Here is a 14,746-nt window from a genome sequence, read left to right on the forward strand (position 1 = left end):
GTTACAAATTTTTTTTTATTTTTATAAAACGCAAGATCCACTATAGTGGTAAAAATGTGCTATTGCGTGATAAAAATGCTCAATGTGTCCACCGGATGGCTCCGATCTCATTTAAAAATGGCTTTCATGAGGCCTAGGCTTGACTCTAAAATGAAATACAGCATTAATAAAAAAAAATTTTTTAAATTATATAAATATATATTTTTTTATTATATTCAATGGGAAAAAATGGGTCATAATTATTGCATAAATATTAATTATTAATCATAAATTATCTCAAAACACCAAAATAGAAAAGAAAAAATATTATTGAACAAAAATATATTTCATTGATTTTACTCAAATCTTTTTTTATCTTAATCCCGCCCCCCTGAGTGTGACCCATAAATGAAGAACCCCCGAGGGTTAACACACGTACTGTCCCTTTATCATAACACGGGTGCTGGAAACCTCCAATGCACGGCTTACAGTCTGGCCCATAGAAACCACTGCAACACTGAGGCTTCTGCAAACAACAGATTATACATCATCAATCATGCAGAAGACTTCATGATCAATGTGTTTGTGGGATGGAAGAGCTTGTTTTCAGACCATCTGAGTGACGTTGCAGTATTTGGCACAGCCTTCAACGAAGAACGACTGCAACCATCTGCGATCAGGAAGTGGCTCACACCCTGTTAAATGACCCGTCTATCAAAGGGAAATAAAAAAGATGCAGCTTATATAATGAATCAATGATGGTCAACACTGCTGTCCAGGGTGCTCTGATGCAATGCTGAATGAAAACACATTCATTTAAAGGGGTGATGAACTGAGAAATCAAGTCTTTGATATATAAAAGTTCATGGTGATATAAGAATATCCTTTAAGTCTCAGAGCTGAAAACGTCCTTGTTAGTCAAAGAAAAGCTTTTATTGACACCAGGTCCAGAAAACGAGAGATCTCAGAATATGTCGACCACTGACATCACCGCCTCAAGCCCCGCCCACCGACTCGTGGAGCTAAACACTGCACGTTTGTTCGCTTCATTTAACCGCGGATTCGTTTGTAAACAAGACACAGGTGGAGACTGGATCTGCAGACATATTGAGATTAAAACACAACGCTGTGCTTCTGGATCTGTCAGGAAAGCTGGAACACACTAATGTGAGTAAAACATGTGTGTATGTGTGTTAGTGTTGCATTGTTACAGATCGTGTGATATCTATTGATTACACACCTCAGCACGCGCTCACAGGCTGGAGAAGCTGTTATTGGTTCATTCGGGATCAGACTCAGACTTGTTACGCCAGCTCGCAAAGCCCAACGTCCCGGAGTGTGTGTGTGTGTGTTTCAGACGGGCTACCAAAACGTATCCTATAACATTAACATTCCTTTCTTGGGCGTGAGTGTGTGTGTGTGTTCGGTTTGCGGTTATATTCACCGATCAGACCAGCTAAGTAATAAAAAAATAACATTCCAATCAGTCGCGGGTGATGAGAGATGATCATGTGTTTGTTTGATAAAGATATTTCGCGAGTCCTGTGAGCGTTTCTCCAGACGCTTTCAAAGCATCCCCACATGTACTGTGAGGAGCTGAAGCTCATTAAATATGCAAATCTTATCCAATCCTAACTGTGGGCGTTTACTTCCAAGTCTTCAGTGCGGCACGCCCATCAAAACAGTTCATGACCCCTTTAAAATGACTTGCGTATTGATTATAGACATCTGACATGGTTCATAAATAAATACCAGCTCAACACTTCCAGGCGGACACTGTGACTCGTGGAGAAGACTACATTGGACACAGGAACCCTATGGAGAGAAGAAACATTCACAATAATAAATCATAACAACTCAACAGAATGCATAATCAACTACTTGTATTTAACAATTAATAAATAATGTATTTATTTAGTTTATTAATTTCAGTGTTTTTGCAATTCCATTTGGAAACTTGGCCTTGCAAGTACTGTAAGAAACATTTCAGATGATAATTATTCCCATTTTTGGAGGATTTCCGCCTGGATTTGTCCGACCCAAATGTAAAAGCTTCCCGTACACACACACAGAGCTCACAGGGCCTGAGTGACACACTTTCAACAATGTATGTATAACTAAACAATCAAAAACGGCTATATTTGTTTTATATGTTTACTATATGACACACAACATATCATATAAAATGTAGCCCTTTCAGCAGTGTTTATGTAATTTCAGTGTTTTCTGTAAAATGACACTGGGATATTGCATTTATAGCACTGTATATGGGGATGGGGGGGTAATATTCCTCCCTTCAGATCCATTTGAATAAATATTGCACACATGATCCAGACTAAACTCTTTTCTCAATGTGAGCAATTTTTTAAAACGCTTGTTTTTGTTACTAAAGGTATGTTTCAACCCATGCAATAATTCTAACATTTTAATAACTTATCATAGATTGCACTTAACCTGATTTTAATACATTTCTTAAACAAATTGATATAAAACAAGTTACGAAAATATTGTGGTGACATATATGTCACATCGGGCTGTTGACCTTACAACAGTTGGTGGAATTTTGATGTTATGTATTTGTCATATTAAGAAAAATATTAATGAGCTGATCAATTAATTTAGCAGATTCAATATTTTTTTTGTGTTATATATTTTCTCTATGTTTTATATAAAATCTGGGACTCAGAAAAATGTTAACAGCACTGTTTAATATAATTGAAATATTGATTGGTATTGATCTGCGCATGATCTGCACCAAATGTCAGGAAATCATGCATACTTGGGAAAATGACAAAATGACATACCATGGTGGCTGACAAAATATTACGCAACTGTTTTCAGACTCTACTAGCATGTCTACATTTCACTGACAACAATGATTCTTAAAATCAGCAAGCAAGGGATAAGGGTTGGAAGATCCGTCTATGGCTTGATATGTTTTGTTAATATTTTTTAATAATATGCATAATTTTGATAAATGTTGTGGAAAAGAAAAGAAACTGAAAAAAAAACTGCTATTTAGCAAAACAAATATTAAATGTTTTTTTTAAAACTGAGAAATAAATGCCCAATGTGACATATATGTAACATAAAAAATGTATCATAAACGCCCAATGTCACATATGTGTAACATTACAGATCTCTCACAAGGAGGGGTTGTATTTCAAAAACAACTGCAGAAACATGTTACAAGTCCATTAAGCCTGTTTTATATGCCCCAAAATTTTCCTAAAAGGATAAATTGATCCGGGTTCTTATGGGTTAAATAAATTAAATATTGTGTCCAGTTTCTGCAGAAGCCAGAATTATAATGTGCACTCTAAAAAATGCTGTGTTAAAAATAACCCAAGTTGGGTTGAAAATGGACTAACCCAGCAATTGGGTTGTTTTAACCCAGCGGTTGGGTTAAATGTTTGCTTAAAACAACCCAATTGCTGGGTTAGTCCATTTTCAACCCAACTTGGGTTATTTTTAACACAGCATTTTTTAGAGTGTAGGATGACTATAATAACTAATGATTTATTAAGATGCTGGTGTTTTGCTGGCCACATATAGAAGAAGGATGTCATCGCACATTAAAGATAAGACCAATAAAAAGGAACCTACAAACACGATCCTGCTCCCGTTAATGTCACAACGATGGGGCATTATGGGAACTATGGAGGAAGGAACCAGAACTCCATCAATCAGGTGGATGATTCCGTTGGACGTGACGATGTCTTTCGTTTCCAGAAGTATTCCTTTATCCCCCAGAAAGACTCTTCCCTGTGGATTGATTGAGAGAATATAAATCAACCGTCCCATAATGTTTGATTTCCTCTTATTATACTGCATTTTTTTATTGTTACACAGAATGTGGTCCAACACATTTGCACCAATTTGTCTCATTTCCATCCGAAGTTACAGCCAATCAGTGACGGACAGTCCCTTACATCATCAGAGGCGTTGATCCTTAAGATCTCATTGGCCATGGTGGTGATCTCAGACATGCTGGCGAGCTGGTCCACAGTGATCTAAGTCAAACATATATGATGTGATATATGTAATACATCGCATAACTATGGAACTGGCCAAAAACAACAGTTTCATAGCAACAGTTTTCATAAAATCAATGTACTTTCATAAAATCTAAATTTAAAAACAACGACCTCCAACCACATTCAGTCGCACCAGCGGGAAAAAAGTCACAAAATGCCACCATTTAGCCGCAGTCTGGAGCCCTGGACACGCCCCAAAATACACCAAATTCATCTGCTCAGGCGCGTATTTTATCCGATTTAATGCTTTCTAAAAATGGGAATTTCTCACCTGCTAATATAACTTGCAAATGACTAGCATTAGCATGAAGGCTTTGACATTATTTAAATTAAACACTATTAAAACTATCACGAAGCTTCATGGGTTCTCCACAGTGATGTACATAAATGCCTCATTTTAATGTCATTTTAAATAACTGAGGGAAAGCGTTCAACACATGAGGCATTAAAGAGAGATAAAGAGAGACTCACGCCGGCCAGCGAGAACATGTGGTGTTTCAGGAGCGTCTGAAGCTTCGGTTTGGCCTTTATAACAAACAGAGGAAGAATCAGTGTGTTATGAACGAATATACACTCACCTAAAGGATTATTAGGAACACACACTAATACTGTGTTTGACCCTTTCGCCTTCAGAACTGCCTTAATTCTACGTGGCATTGACTCAACAAGCTGCTGAAAGCATTCTTTAGAAATGTTGGCCATATTGATAGGAGAGCATCTGCAGTTGATGGAGATTTGTGGGATGCACATCCAGGGCACGAAGCTCCCGTTCCACCACATCCCAAAGATGCTCTATTGGGTTGAGATCTGGAGACTGTGGGGCCATTTTAGTCCAGTGAACTCATTGTCATGTTCAAGAAACCAGTTTGAAATGATTGGAGCTTTGTGACGGTGCATTATCCTGCTGGAAGTAGCCATCAGAGGATGGGGACATGGTGCTCATAAAGGGATGGACATGGGCAGAAACAATGCTCAGGTAGGCCGTGGCATTTAAACCGTGCCCAATTGGCACTAAGGGGCCTAAAGTGTGCCAAGAAAACATCCCCCACACCATTACACCACCACCACCAGCCTGCACAGTGGGAACAAGGCATGATGGATCCATGTTCTCATTCTGTTTACGCCAAATTCTGACTCTACCATCTGAATGTCTCAACAGAAATCCAGACTCATCAGACCAGGCAACATTTTCCTGTCTTCAACTGTCCAATTTTGGTGAGCTTGTGCAAATTGTCGCCTCTTTTTCCTCTTTGTAGTGGAGATGAGTGGTACCCGGTGGGGTCTTCTGCTGTTGTAGCCCATCCGCCTCAAGGTTGTGTGTGTTGTGGCTTCACAAATGCTTTGCTGCAGACCTCGGTTGTAACGAGTGGTTATTTCAGTCAAAGTTGCTCTTCTATCAGCTTGAATCAGTCGGCCCATTCTCCTCTGACCTCTAGCATCAACAAGGCATTTTCTCCCACAGGACTGCCGCATACTGGATGCTTTTCCCTTTTCACACCATTCTTTGTAAACCCTAGAAATGGTTGTGTGTGAAAATCCCAGTAACTGAGCAGATTGTGAAATACTCAGACCGGCCCGTCTGGCACCAACAACCATGCCACGCTCAAAATTGCTTAAATCCCCTTTCTTTCCCATTCCGACATTCAGTGTGGAGTTCAGGAGATTGTCTTGACCAGGACCACACCCCTAAATGCACTGAAGACACTGCCATGTGATTGGTTGATTAGATAATTGCATTAATGAGAAATTGAACAGGTGTTCCTAATAATCCTTTAGGTGAGTGTATGAATGTCCTATGGATTTGAGTAAAAATGGGATGCAAATAATTATACATATCCAACTTCATCCACACATTGGCCACTCACATCGTTCAGCATGTACATCAGACTCCCATCTCTGAACTTGTCTATGGCCTTGTTGGTGGGGACCAGCACTGTAAGAGGACCTGGACCTCTGATGGGCAGCAGCGCTCCACAGTTCTGCAGCAGAAAGAGACGAGATAATGAAAGGCTTCAGTGGAGGAGTGCAGGACAGGAGGAGGAGAGGAGATCACTCACATCCACCAGAGACAGGAATCGGTTGAACCTGTCGTCCTCTCTGAACACCTCCCCGATGGTCTTGGAGGAGAACTGGAGGAGGAGAGGACATCTGCATTAGAGGAGCTGTCTCACTGCTCAGATCAGCTGTGGAACGGTAGAGCCACTTTACCTCCATGTTGTTGTTTGAGGACTCGATGTGAGTGAGAGTGAAGGGCTTGTCAATCAGATGAATGATCCCGTTAGAGGCTGGGATGTCACTCTCAAGTATAGAAAACAACACGTCTGGATCCCTCATCAGGATGAAGTGCTGGAGACACAGACACAAATCAACTGACAGACAGACAGAGGAATCCATAGAGAGATAGACAGACAGACAGACACACAGACAGACAGACAGTCAGATAAATCCATAGAGAGATAGACAGACACCAAGACACACAGACAGACAGACAGACAGAGATATCCATAGATAGAGAGAGAGACAGACAGACAGACAGACAGACAGACAGACAGACAGACAGATAGACAGACAGACAGAGATATCCATAGAGAGATAGACAGACACCAAGACACACAGACAGACAGACAGACAGACAGACAGACAGACAGACAGACAGACAGACAGACAGACAGAGATATCCATAGATAGAGAGAGAGACAGACAGACAGACAGACAGACAGACAGACAGAGATATCCATAGATAGAGAGAGAGAGACAGACAGACAGACAGACAGACAGATAGACAGACAGACATATAGACAGACAGATAGATAGATAGACAGACATATAGACAGACAATTAGACAAACAGACAGACATATAGACAGACAGACATATAGACAGACAGACAGACAGACAGACAGACAGACAGAGATATCCATAGATAGAGAGAGAGACAGACAGACAGACAGACAGACAGACAGACAGACAGACAGACAGACAGACAGACAGACAGATAGACAGACAGGCATATAGACAGACAGATAGATAGACAGACATATAGACAGACAATTAGACAAACAGACAGACATATAGACAGACAGACAGACAGTCAGATAAATCCATAGAGAGATAGACAGACACCAAGACACACAGACAGACAGACAGACAGACAGACAGACAGACAGAGATATCCATAGATAGAGAGAGAGACAGACAGACAGACAGACAGACAGACAGACAGACAGACAGACAGACAGACAGATAGACAGACAGACATATAGACAGACAGATAGATAGATGATAGATAGATAGATAGATAGATAGATAGATAGATAGATAGATAGATAGATAGATAGATAGATAGATAGATAGATAGATAGATAGATAGATAGATAGATAGATAGATAGATAGATAGATAGATAGATAGACAGACAGACAGACAGACAGACATATAGACAGACAATTAGACAAACAGACAGACATATAGACAGACAGACAGACAGACAGACAGACAGACAGACAGACAGACAGACAGATAGATAGATGATAGATAGATAGATAGATAGATAGATAGATAGATAGATAGATAGATAGATAGATAGATAGATAGATAGATAGATAGATAGATAGATAGATAGATAGATAGATAGATAGATAGATAGATAGATAGATAGACAGACAGACAGACAGACAGACAGACATATAGACAGACAATTAGACAAACAGACAGACAGACATATAGACAGACGGACAGACAGACAGACATATAGACAGACAGACAGATATAAAGACAGACAAACAGACATATAGACAGACAGACAGACAGATTGATGGACAGACAGACAAACAAACAGATTGATAGACAGACAGATAGACAGACAGACATAAAGACAGACAGACAAACAGACATACAGACAGACAGACATATAGACAGAGACATACAGACAGACTGATAGACAGACAGACAGACAGACAGACAAACAGACATATAGACAGACAGGCAGACAGACAGACAGACAGACAGACAGACAGACAGACAGACAGACAGACATATAGACAGAGACATACAGACAGACCGATAGACAGACAGACAGACATACAGACAGACAGACAGATACCTGTTTTGTTTTGAATCTGATCTTTTCTCCTCCGTACATCCACATATCTTTCCCCTCCAGATCACTGTATAGTTTCTGTCCGAGGATCAGGTGATTTCTGCACACTGCGTTCAGGATGTTGGTGGAGGATTTTCCTAAAAGTGTCTGCTTGAGAACAAGCAGGAAGTTGTCACAGAAAACAGGAAACATTATGAGGACATGAAACTCAAACTGCCGGGCCAGTGTTTGTTTGTGTGTTTTTCTTCCACTCACTCTGAATGGATTGTGTCCCACAGGAATGAAGGCAGTGAAGGGGCCGTGTTGGCTCAGGGTAAACTCACACGCTTGCTCTGAAAGCCAGAACACACTGTAAGCTCATCTGCTTTCAAACGGACACAACAGGCTCAAGTGTTCACTCAAAGTGGCATGAAAACTCCCAGAAAAGTGGGGTTGGTGATCTCAAAGGACCCACCAAAGAAGCGCAGGCTTCCAGTGAGGTTTCCTGCCTGACTGCCCTCTCGGTCCAGCTCCAGAACTCTTTCCATGAGGTTACCATAGCAACGTCTGCCATCGCCGATCTGCTGAGCGGAGCAGCGGCATCTGAAAGAGGGAAGCGTCTCGCTTTATACCCCGGCCTTCAGCGAGCATCTGAGACAAACATCTCAGCTATTCATGACACAATCACTCTCACCACGGATCTCTCACACTGGAAATAATTCATGCACCAATAATATCAGAAAACACCACTGAACACTCTTCACTGCATTAGCTCACAGATCTGTGTTAAAGAGGCCATGCATCAGCGATTCTCCCAACGGGAGCCATTGAGCAGTTAAAGCAATGACTATATAACGTTTCCTTTCAGGGAAGAGTCGTTACATCTGTCTGTCTGTCTATCTGTCTGTCTATCTGTCTGTATGTCTGTCTGTCTGTCTATCGTCTGACTGTCTGTCTATCTGTCCGTCTATCTGTCTGTCTATCGTCTGACTGTCTGTCTATCGTCTGTCTGTCTGTCTGTCTGTCTATCGTCTGACTTTCTGTCTGTCTATTGTCTGTCTGTCTGTCTGTCTGTCTATCTGTCTACCTTTCTGTCTATCATCTGACTGTCTGTCTGTCTGTCTATCGTCTGTCTGTCTATCTGTCTACCTTTCTGTCTATCGTCTGACTGTCTGTCTGTCTGTCTATCGTCTGACTGTCTGTCTGTCTGTCTGTCTGTCTATCGTCTGTCTGTCTGTCTGTCTGTCTGTCATCTATTTGTCTGTCTGTCTGTCTGTCTGTCTGTCTGTCTGTCTACCTTTCTGTCTACCGTCTGACTGTCTGTCTGTCTGTCTATCGTCTGTCTGTCTATCTGTCATCTATTTGTCTGTCTGTCTGTCTGTCTGTCTGTCTATCATCTGACTGTCTGTCTGTCTGTCTGTCTGTCTATCTGTCTGTCTACCTTTCTGTCTATCGTCTGACTGTCTGTCTGTCTGTCTGTCATCTATTTGTCTGTCTGTCTGTCTATCTGTCTATCTTTGTCTATCGTCTGACTGTCTGTCTATCGTCTGTCTGTCTGTCATCTATTTGTCTGTCTGTCTGTCTGTCTATCTGTCTGTCTGTCTGTCTACCTTTCTGTCTACCTTTCTGTCTATTGTCTGACTGTCTATCTGTCTATCTGTCTGTCTGTCTGTCTGTCTACCTGTCTGTCTATCTATCGTCTGACTGTCTGTCTATCATCTGTCTGTCTGTCTGTCTGTCTGTCTGTCTATCTTCTGACTGTCTATCATCTGACTGTCTGTCTGTCTGTCTATCGTCTGTCTATCGTCTGACTGTCTGTCTGCCTATCGTCTGTCTGTCTGTCTGTCTATCTTCTGACTGTCTATTGTCGGACTGTCTGTCTGTCTGTTTATCGTCTATCATCTGTCTGTCTATCGTCTGTCTATCATCTGACTGTCTGTCTGTCTATCGTCTGACTGTCTGTCTGTCTATCGTCTGTCTATCATCTGACTGTCTGTCTGTCTATCGCCTGTCTATCGTCTGACTATCTATCGTCTGTCTATCGTCTGCCTATCATCTGAATGTCTGTCTGTCTATCGTCTGACTGTCTGTCTGTCTATCGTCTGTCTATCATCTGACTGTCTGTCTGTCTATCGCCTGTCTATCGTCTGACTGTCTATCGTCTGTCTATCATCTGTCTATCGTCTGACTGTCTGTCTGTCTGTTTATCATCTATCATCTGTCTGTCTATTGTCTTACTTTCTATCGCCTGTCTATCGTCTGACTGTCTATCGTCTATCATCTGTCTGTCTATTGTCTGACTTTCTATCGCCTGTCTATCGTCTGACTGTCTATCGTCTGTCTATCATCTGAATGTCTGTCTGTCTGTCTGTCTGTCTATCGTCTGTCTATCGTCTGACTGTCTATCGTCTTACTGTCTGTCTATCATCTGAATGTCTGTCTGTCTGTCTGTCTGTCTGTCTGTCTATCGTCTGTCTATCGTCTGACTGTCTATCGTCTGACTGTCTATCGTCTGACTGTCTATCGTCTGTCTATCGTCTGACTGTCTATCGTCTGACTATCGTCTGTCTGTCTGTCTGTATGTCTGTCTATCGTCTGACTGTATGTCTGTCTGTATATCGTCTGTCTGTCTGCCTGTCTGTCTATCATCTGACTGTCTGTCTATCGTCTGTCTATCGTCTGACTGTCTGCCTGTCTGTCTATCATCTGACTGTCTGTCTATCGTCTGTCTATCGTCTGACTGTCTAACTGTCTATCGTCTGACTGTATATCGTCTGACTGTCTATCGTCTGTCTATCGTCTGACTGTATATCGTCTGACTGTCTGTCTATCGTCTGTTTATCTTCTGTCTATCGTCTGACTGTATATCGTCTGTCTATCGTCTGACTGTATATCGTCTGACTGTCTGTCTATCGTCTGTTTATCTTCTGTCTATCGTCTGACTGTATATCGTCTGTCTATCGTCTGACTGTATATCGTCTGACTGTCTGTCTATCGTCTGTTTATCTTCTGTCTATCGTCTGACTGTATATCGTCTGACTGTCTGTCTATCGTCTGTTTATCTTCTGTCTATCGTCTGACTGTATATCGTCTGTCTATCGTCTGACTGTATATCGTCTGACTGTCTGTCTATCGTCTGTTTATCTTCTGTCTATCGTCTGACTGTATATCGTCTGACTGTCTGTCTATCGTCTGTTTATCTTCTGTCTATCGTCTGACTGTATATCGTCTGACTGTCTGACTGTCTATCTATCGTATGTCTATCGTGTGACTGTCTGTCTGACTGTCTATCGTCTGTCTATCGTCTGTTTATCTTCTGACTATTGTCTGACTGTCTGTCTATCGTCTGTCTATCATCTGACTATCTGTCTATCGTCTGTCTATCGTCTGACTGTCTATCGTCTGTCTGTCTGTCTGTCTGTCTGTCTGTCTGTCTATCGTCTGACTGTATGTCTGTCTGTCTATCGTCTGTCTATCATCTGACTGTCTGTCTATCGTCTGTCTATCGTCTGACTGTCTGTCTGTCTGTCTATCGTCTGTCTATCGTCTGACTGTCTATCGTCTGACTGTCTAACTGTCTATCGTCTGACTGTATATCGTCTGACTGTCTATCGTCTGTCTATCGTCTGACTGTATATCGTCTGACTGTCTGTCTATCGTCTGTCTATCGTCTGACTGTATATCGTCTGACTGTCTGTCTATCGTCTGTTTATCTTCTGACTATTGTCTGACTGTCTGTCTATCGTCTGTCTATCGTCTGACTGTATATCGTCTGACTGTCTATCTATCGTATGTCTATCGTGTGACTGTCTGTCTGACTGTCTATCGTCTGTCTATCGTCTGTTTATCTTCTGACTATTGTCTGACTGTCTGTCTATCGTCTGTCTATCATCTGACTATCTGTCTATCGTCTGACTGTCTGTCTATCGTCTGACTGTCTGTCTATCGTCTGTCTATTGTCTGTCTGTCTATCTATCTGTTCACAATGAACACAATTAATGTTAATCGTTGTGCTGATTGTTTGTGTTTTTAAGTAACACATGCAAAACTGCCATGAAAATCATGTCCAAATTCAATAAATTGCAATGGTCTAAAAATACTTTCTTAACTTTTAACCCTCATCCTCTCCTCGCATTCAGTAACAAATGTGGGTCAAAATGACCCAAAGCCCTAAAATGATGCTTTTTTTTGTGTCCAGATACCTTATAATACTTATAAAACTTTCAAAATGCATACAAAACTATTTATTAATCTCAAATCATGCTAGTTTTAAATGTAATAATATTACACTATTTTAACTTAATCATCCAGAACGTAAATGAGAAATGTGGTGTAAAATGTTGCTTGATTTTCATTAAAAAAATAATAATTTTTTAATGTTTTTTCTTCTGATTTGGGGTGAAATGTGAGCATGTTGTGTGAAGTGAGACCTGGGCGAGCCGTTGTTCTCCTGGCAGCGGGCACTGATGTGGCATGACCCGGGCGTGCAGACGGGCTTCAGCGAGCAGCCCTTCGACGGGTCGGATGACTCTGATCCGGGCACACACACACACTTCGACTGGGGAGGAAACACACACTAAGCTCATATAACAGACAACACTGAATTCTACATCAGCTTCAGATACAAATTCCATCCCACGATGCATTGCTCACCTTCCCCGGGCCAGTGAATTCGCAGAGGGTGGACTCCACCGGACAGCCGCCGTTATTCGTGTCGCAGGGGTTGATGGGAACGCAGTGTTTTCCGTCTCCCCTGAATCCCTCTTCACACTCGCAGTGAAACTTCCCACCGCTAAACGAACATTTGGCGTTCACGTCACAGATTCCTGGCGAACATACACCTGGAACAGACAGAGAGGATGGATCGCTTTGTAAGTTATAAAAACAAAACTGCATCTATTTAGCGGAAGAATATTGTTTTGGTTGTGCTTCGGCTCTGAGTGGATGAATGTGAGCCTTCACAATAGATAATGCTTAACTATGAACCTTGTTGAGTAATAAAAACGGCATTCGCCATCTCTGAAAAGCAGAGCCTATGTTGATTCTTGTTTTATTACGAGCTCTGTATTTGACTCTCCTCTGTTCGGCATTTTTTTAACCCTTAAATGCATGACTTTCGCCACACATTCTTACATATTGGGGTCTTTAGCGACCCGGATCTATATCTAACATGGATAGATCTATACCTGTCGCGATAATATATAAAACTCCTGATATTAGAGCAACAATCACAGAAGAGTAAAATAAAACATATTTTGTTCCCTTCTGGAGCTTGGAAGGGTTCAGTTTGAGCAGATGTTTTATCACTGTCCTCATCAGAGCTCATTTCCCAGTACATTCTGCATCTGCTCATATCCGCCATCTCACGCATATCCTATAAAATCATTTTCAACGTCTTGAAAATCTATATTCTGATCACTGACAGCTCCTTCACCAGATCCATCTTCAGTTACAGTGACAGTAATATTTGATTGTGTTCAGTTCTTGCTCTGCAGTAAATCTCAAGTTTTGCAGATTATATTTATTATTGTTTCGTTTTCTGTCTGAGGTGACTCTGAGTGAAACGTCATCATTGTGTATCAGATGCCGCCACCTTGTGGAATAAAGGTGAATTGCACTTATTACGTCATTATAGATTAATTTATTATTGTGCAGGAAAAAAAATACGTAAACTCTTACACACCTCGGGTCGTTAGCGACCCTATACAATTTTGACAAAAAACTAGTGGAAAAAAACGGCATTCAATTATAATTTTATTGTTTTTTTCTTGTTATATTGTTTAAAATGGATTGATTGAGGAATACTAACAAGGTTGATGTCTAACTTTAAAAAATGAATGACGTCTCGGTTCGCTAAAGACCCGAGGTATGCATTTAAGAGTTAAAACGTTTTTAGCGTTTTAGCGTTTTTAGCGTAAACGTTTTAAAACGTAAATCGTGATTTAGCGGCTCCATGTCAACCTTTCTCGCTCTTTGACAAATAACCTCAACTATCGTAAAGTAGCCGGAGCAACTTACTTACCGATATGACGACAAGACTCTCACAGGTGAGGGCCGTGTGTTCGCAATTTCCCGCAAAAAACATCCCAACGGGTCTAAAATATGAACCAGGGTTCCGACACCTTGGTTAACTTCAAATTCAAGGAACTTTCAAGGTCCAAAACAAGGACAAATTCGTTAGCATCTCGCGCAAAAATGACCAAAGAGTGTCGATATTTTCGAATCCATTCAGCCGATCTCCGGGTCTGGCGCAAACCCTTTTAGCATAGATCATTGAATCTAATTAGACCGTTAGCATTAGGGCTGGGTATTGACACCAATTTCACAATTCGATTCGATTTCGATTCACAAGCTTTCGATTTGTTTCGATCAATTCAATATGGATTATTTTGGATGTGTATCAGGTATAATACAAGGAACATTTTCTCAAGGAAAACAAATCTCTGAACTAATGTTGTAAACTATGGGAGTCAGTTGATATTACATTAGCCTACTAATATTGAAGGTACAAATTAACAGATTTGTATACAAACACTTAAATGACACTAAATTATGTTTTTTATATATATAAAAATAATAAAGTTATAATATTAACTTTACAATTACATAATCATAATTCTACTCCATTATTTTTAAATGAAAACGTTTAAATGG

The 14,746-nt window shown here is 40.8% G+C and overlaps 2 protein-coding genes across 2 annotated transcripts in view; both read right to left on the reverse strand.

The window, feature by feature from the left end:
* The window catches only part of LOC307120889 (uncharacterized protein), a 678,898-nt gene that overhangs the window by 121,198 nt on the left and 542,954 nt on the right, over positions 1–14,746 (reverse strand). The gene's annotated exons all lie outside the window — the stretch shown is intronic.
* stab1 (stabilin 1) overlaps positions 1–14,746 on the reverse strand; it is a 96,173-nt gene that overhangs the window by 67,700 nt on the left and 13,727 nt on the right. Inside the window, exons 8-21 of the mRNA XM_079808056.1 lie at positions 12,746–12,933; positions 12,523–12,650; positions 8,568–8,695; positions 8,369–8,445; positions 8,117–8,260; positions 6,225–6,362; positions 6,074–6,145; positions 5,882–5,995; positions 4,488–4,541; positions 3,912–3,992; positions 3,586–3,744; positions 1,732–1,794; positions 592–690; positions 419–505 (exon numbers count right to left, since the gene is read on the reverse strand). Of these exons, the coding sequence (XP_079664182.1) occupies positions 419–505; positions 592–690; positions 1,732–1,794; positions 3,586–3,744; positions 3,912–3,992; positions 4,488–4,541; positions 5,882–5,995; positions 6,074–6,145; positions 6,225–6,362; positions 8,117–8,260; positions 8,369–8,445; positions 8,568–8,695; positions 12,523–12,650; positions 12,746–12,933 (1,532 nt within the window). The remainder of the gene's footprint in view (positions 1–418; positions 506–591; positions 691–1,731; positions 1,795–3,585; positions 3,745–3,911; positions 3,993–4,487; positions 4,542–5,881; positions 5,996–6,073; positions 6,146–6,224; positions 6,363–8,116; positions 8,261–8,368; positions 8,446–8,567; positions 8,696–12,522; positions 12,651–12,745; positions 12,934–14,746) is intronic.

This window comes from Gobio gobio (assembly GCF_949357685.1).
Source record: "Gobio gobio genome assembly, chromosome: 24".
Taxonomy (NCBI): domain Eukaryota; kingdom Metazoa; phylum Chordata; class Actinopteri; order Cypriniformes; family Gobionidae; genus Gobio; species Gobio gobio.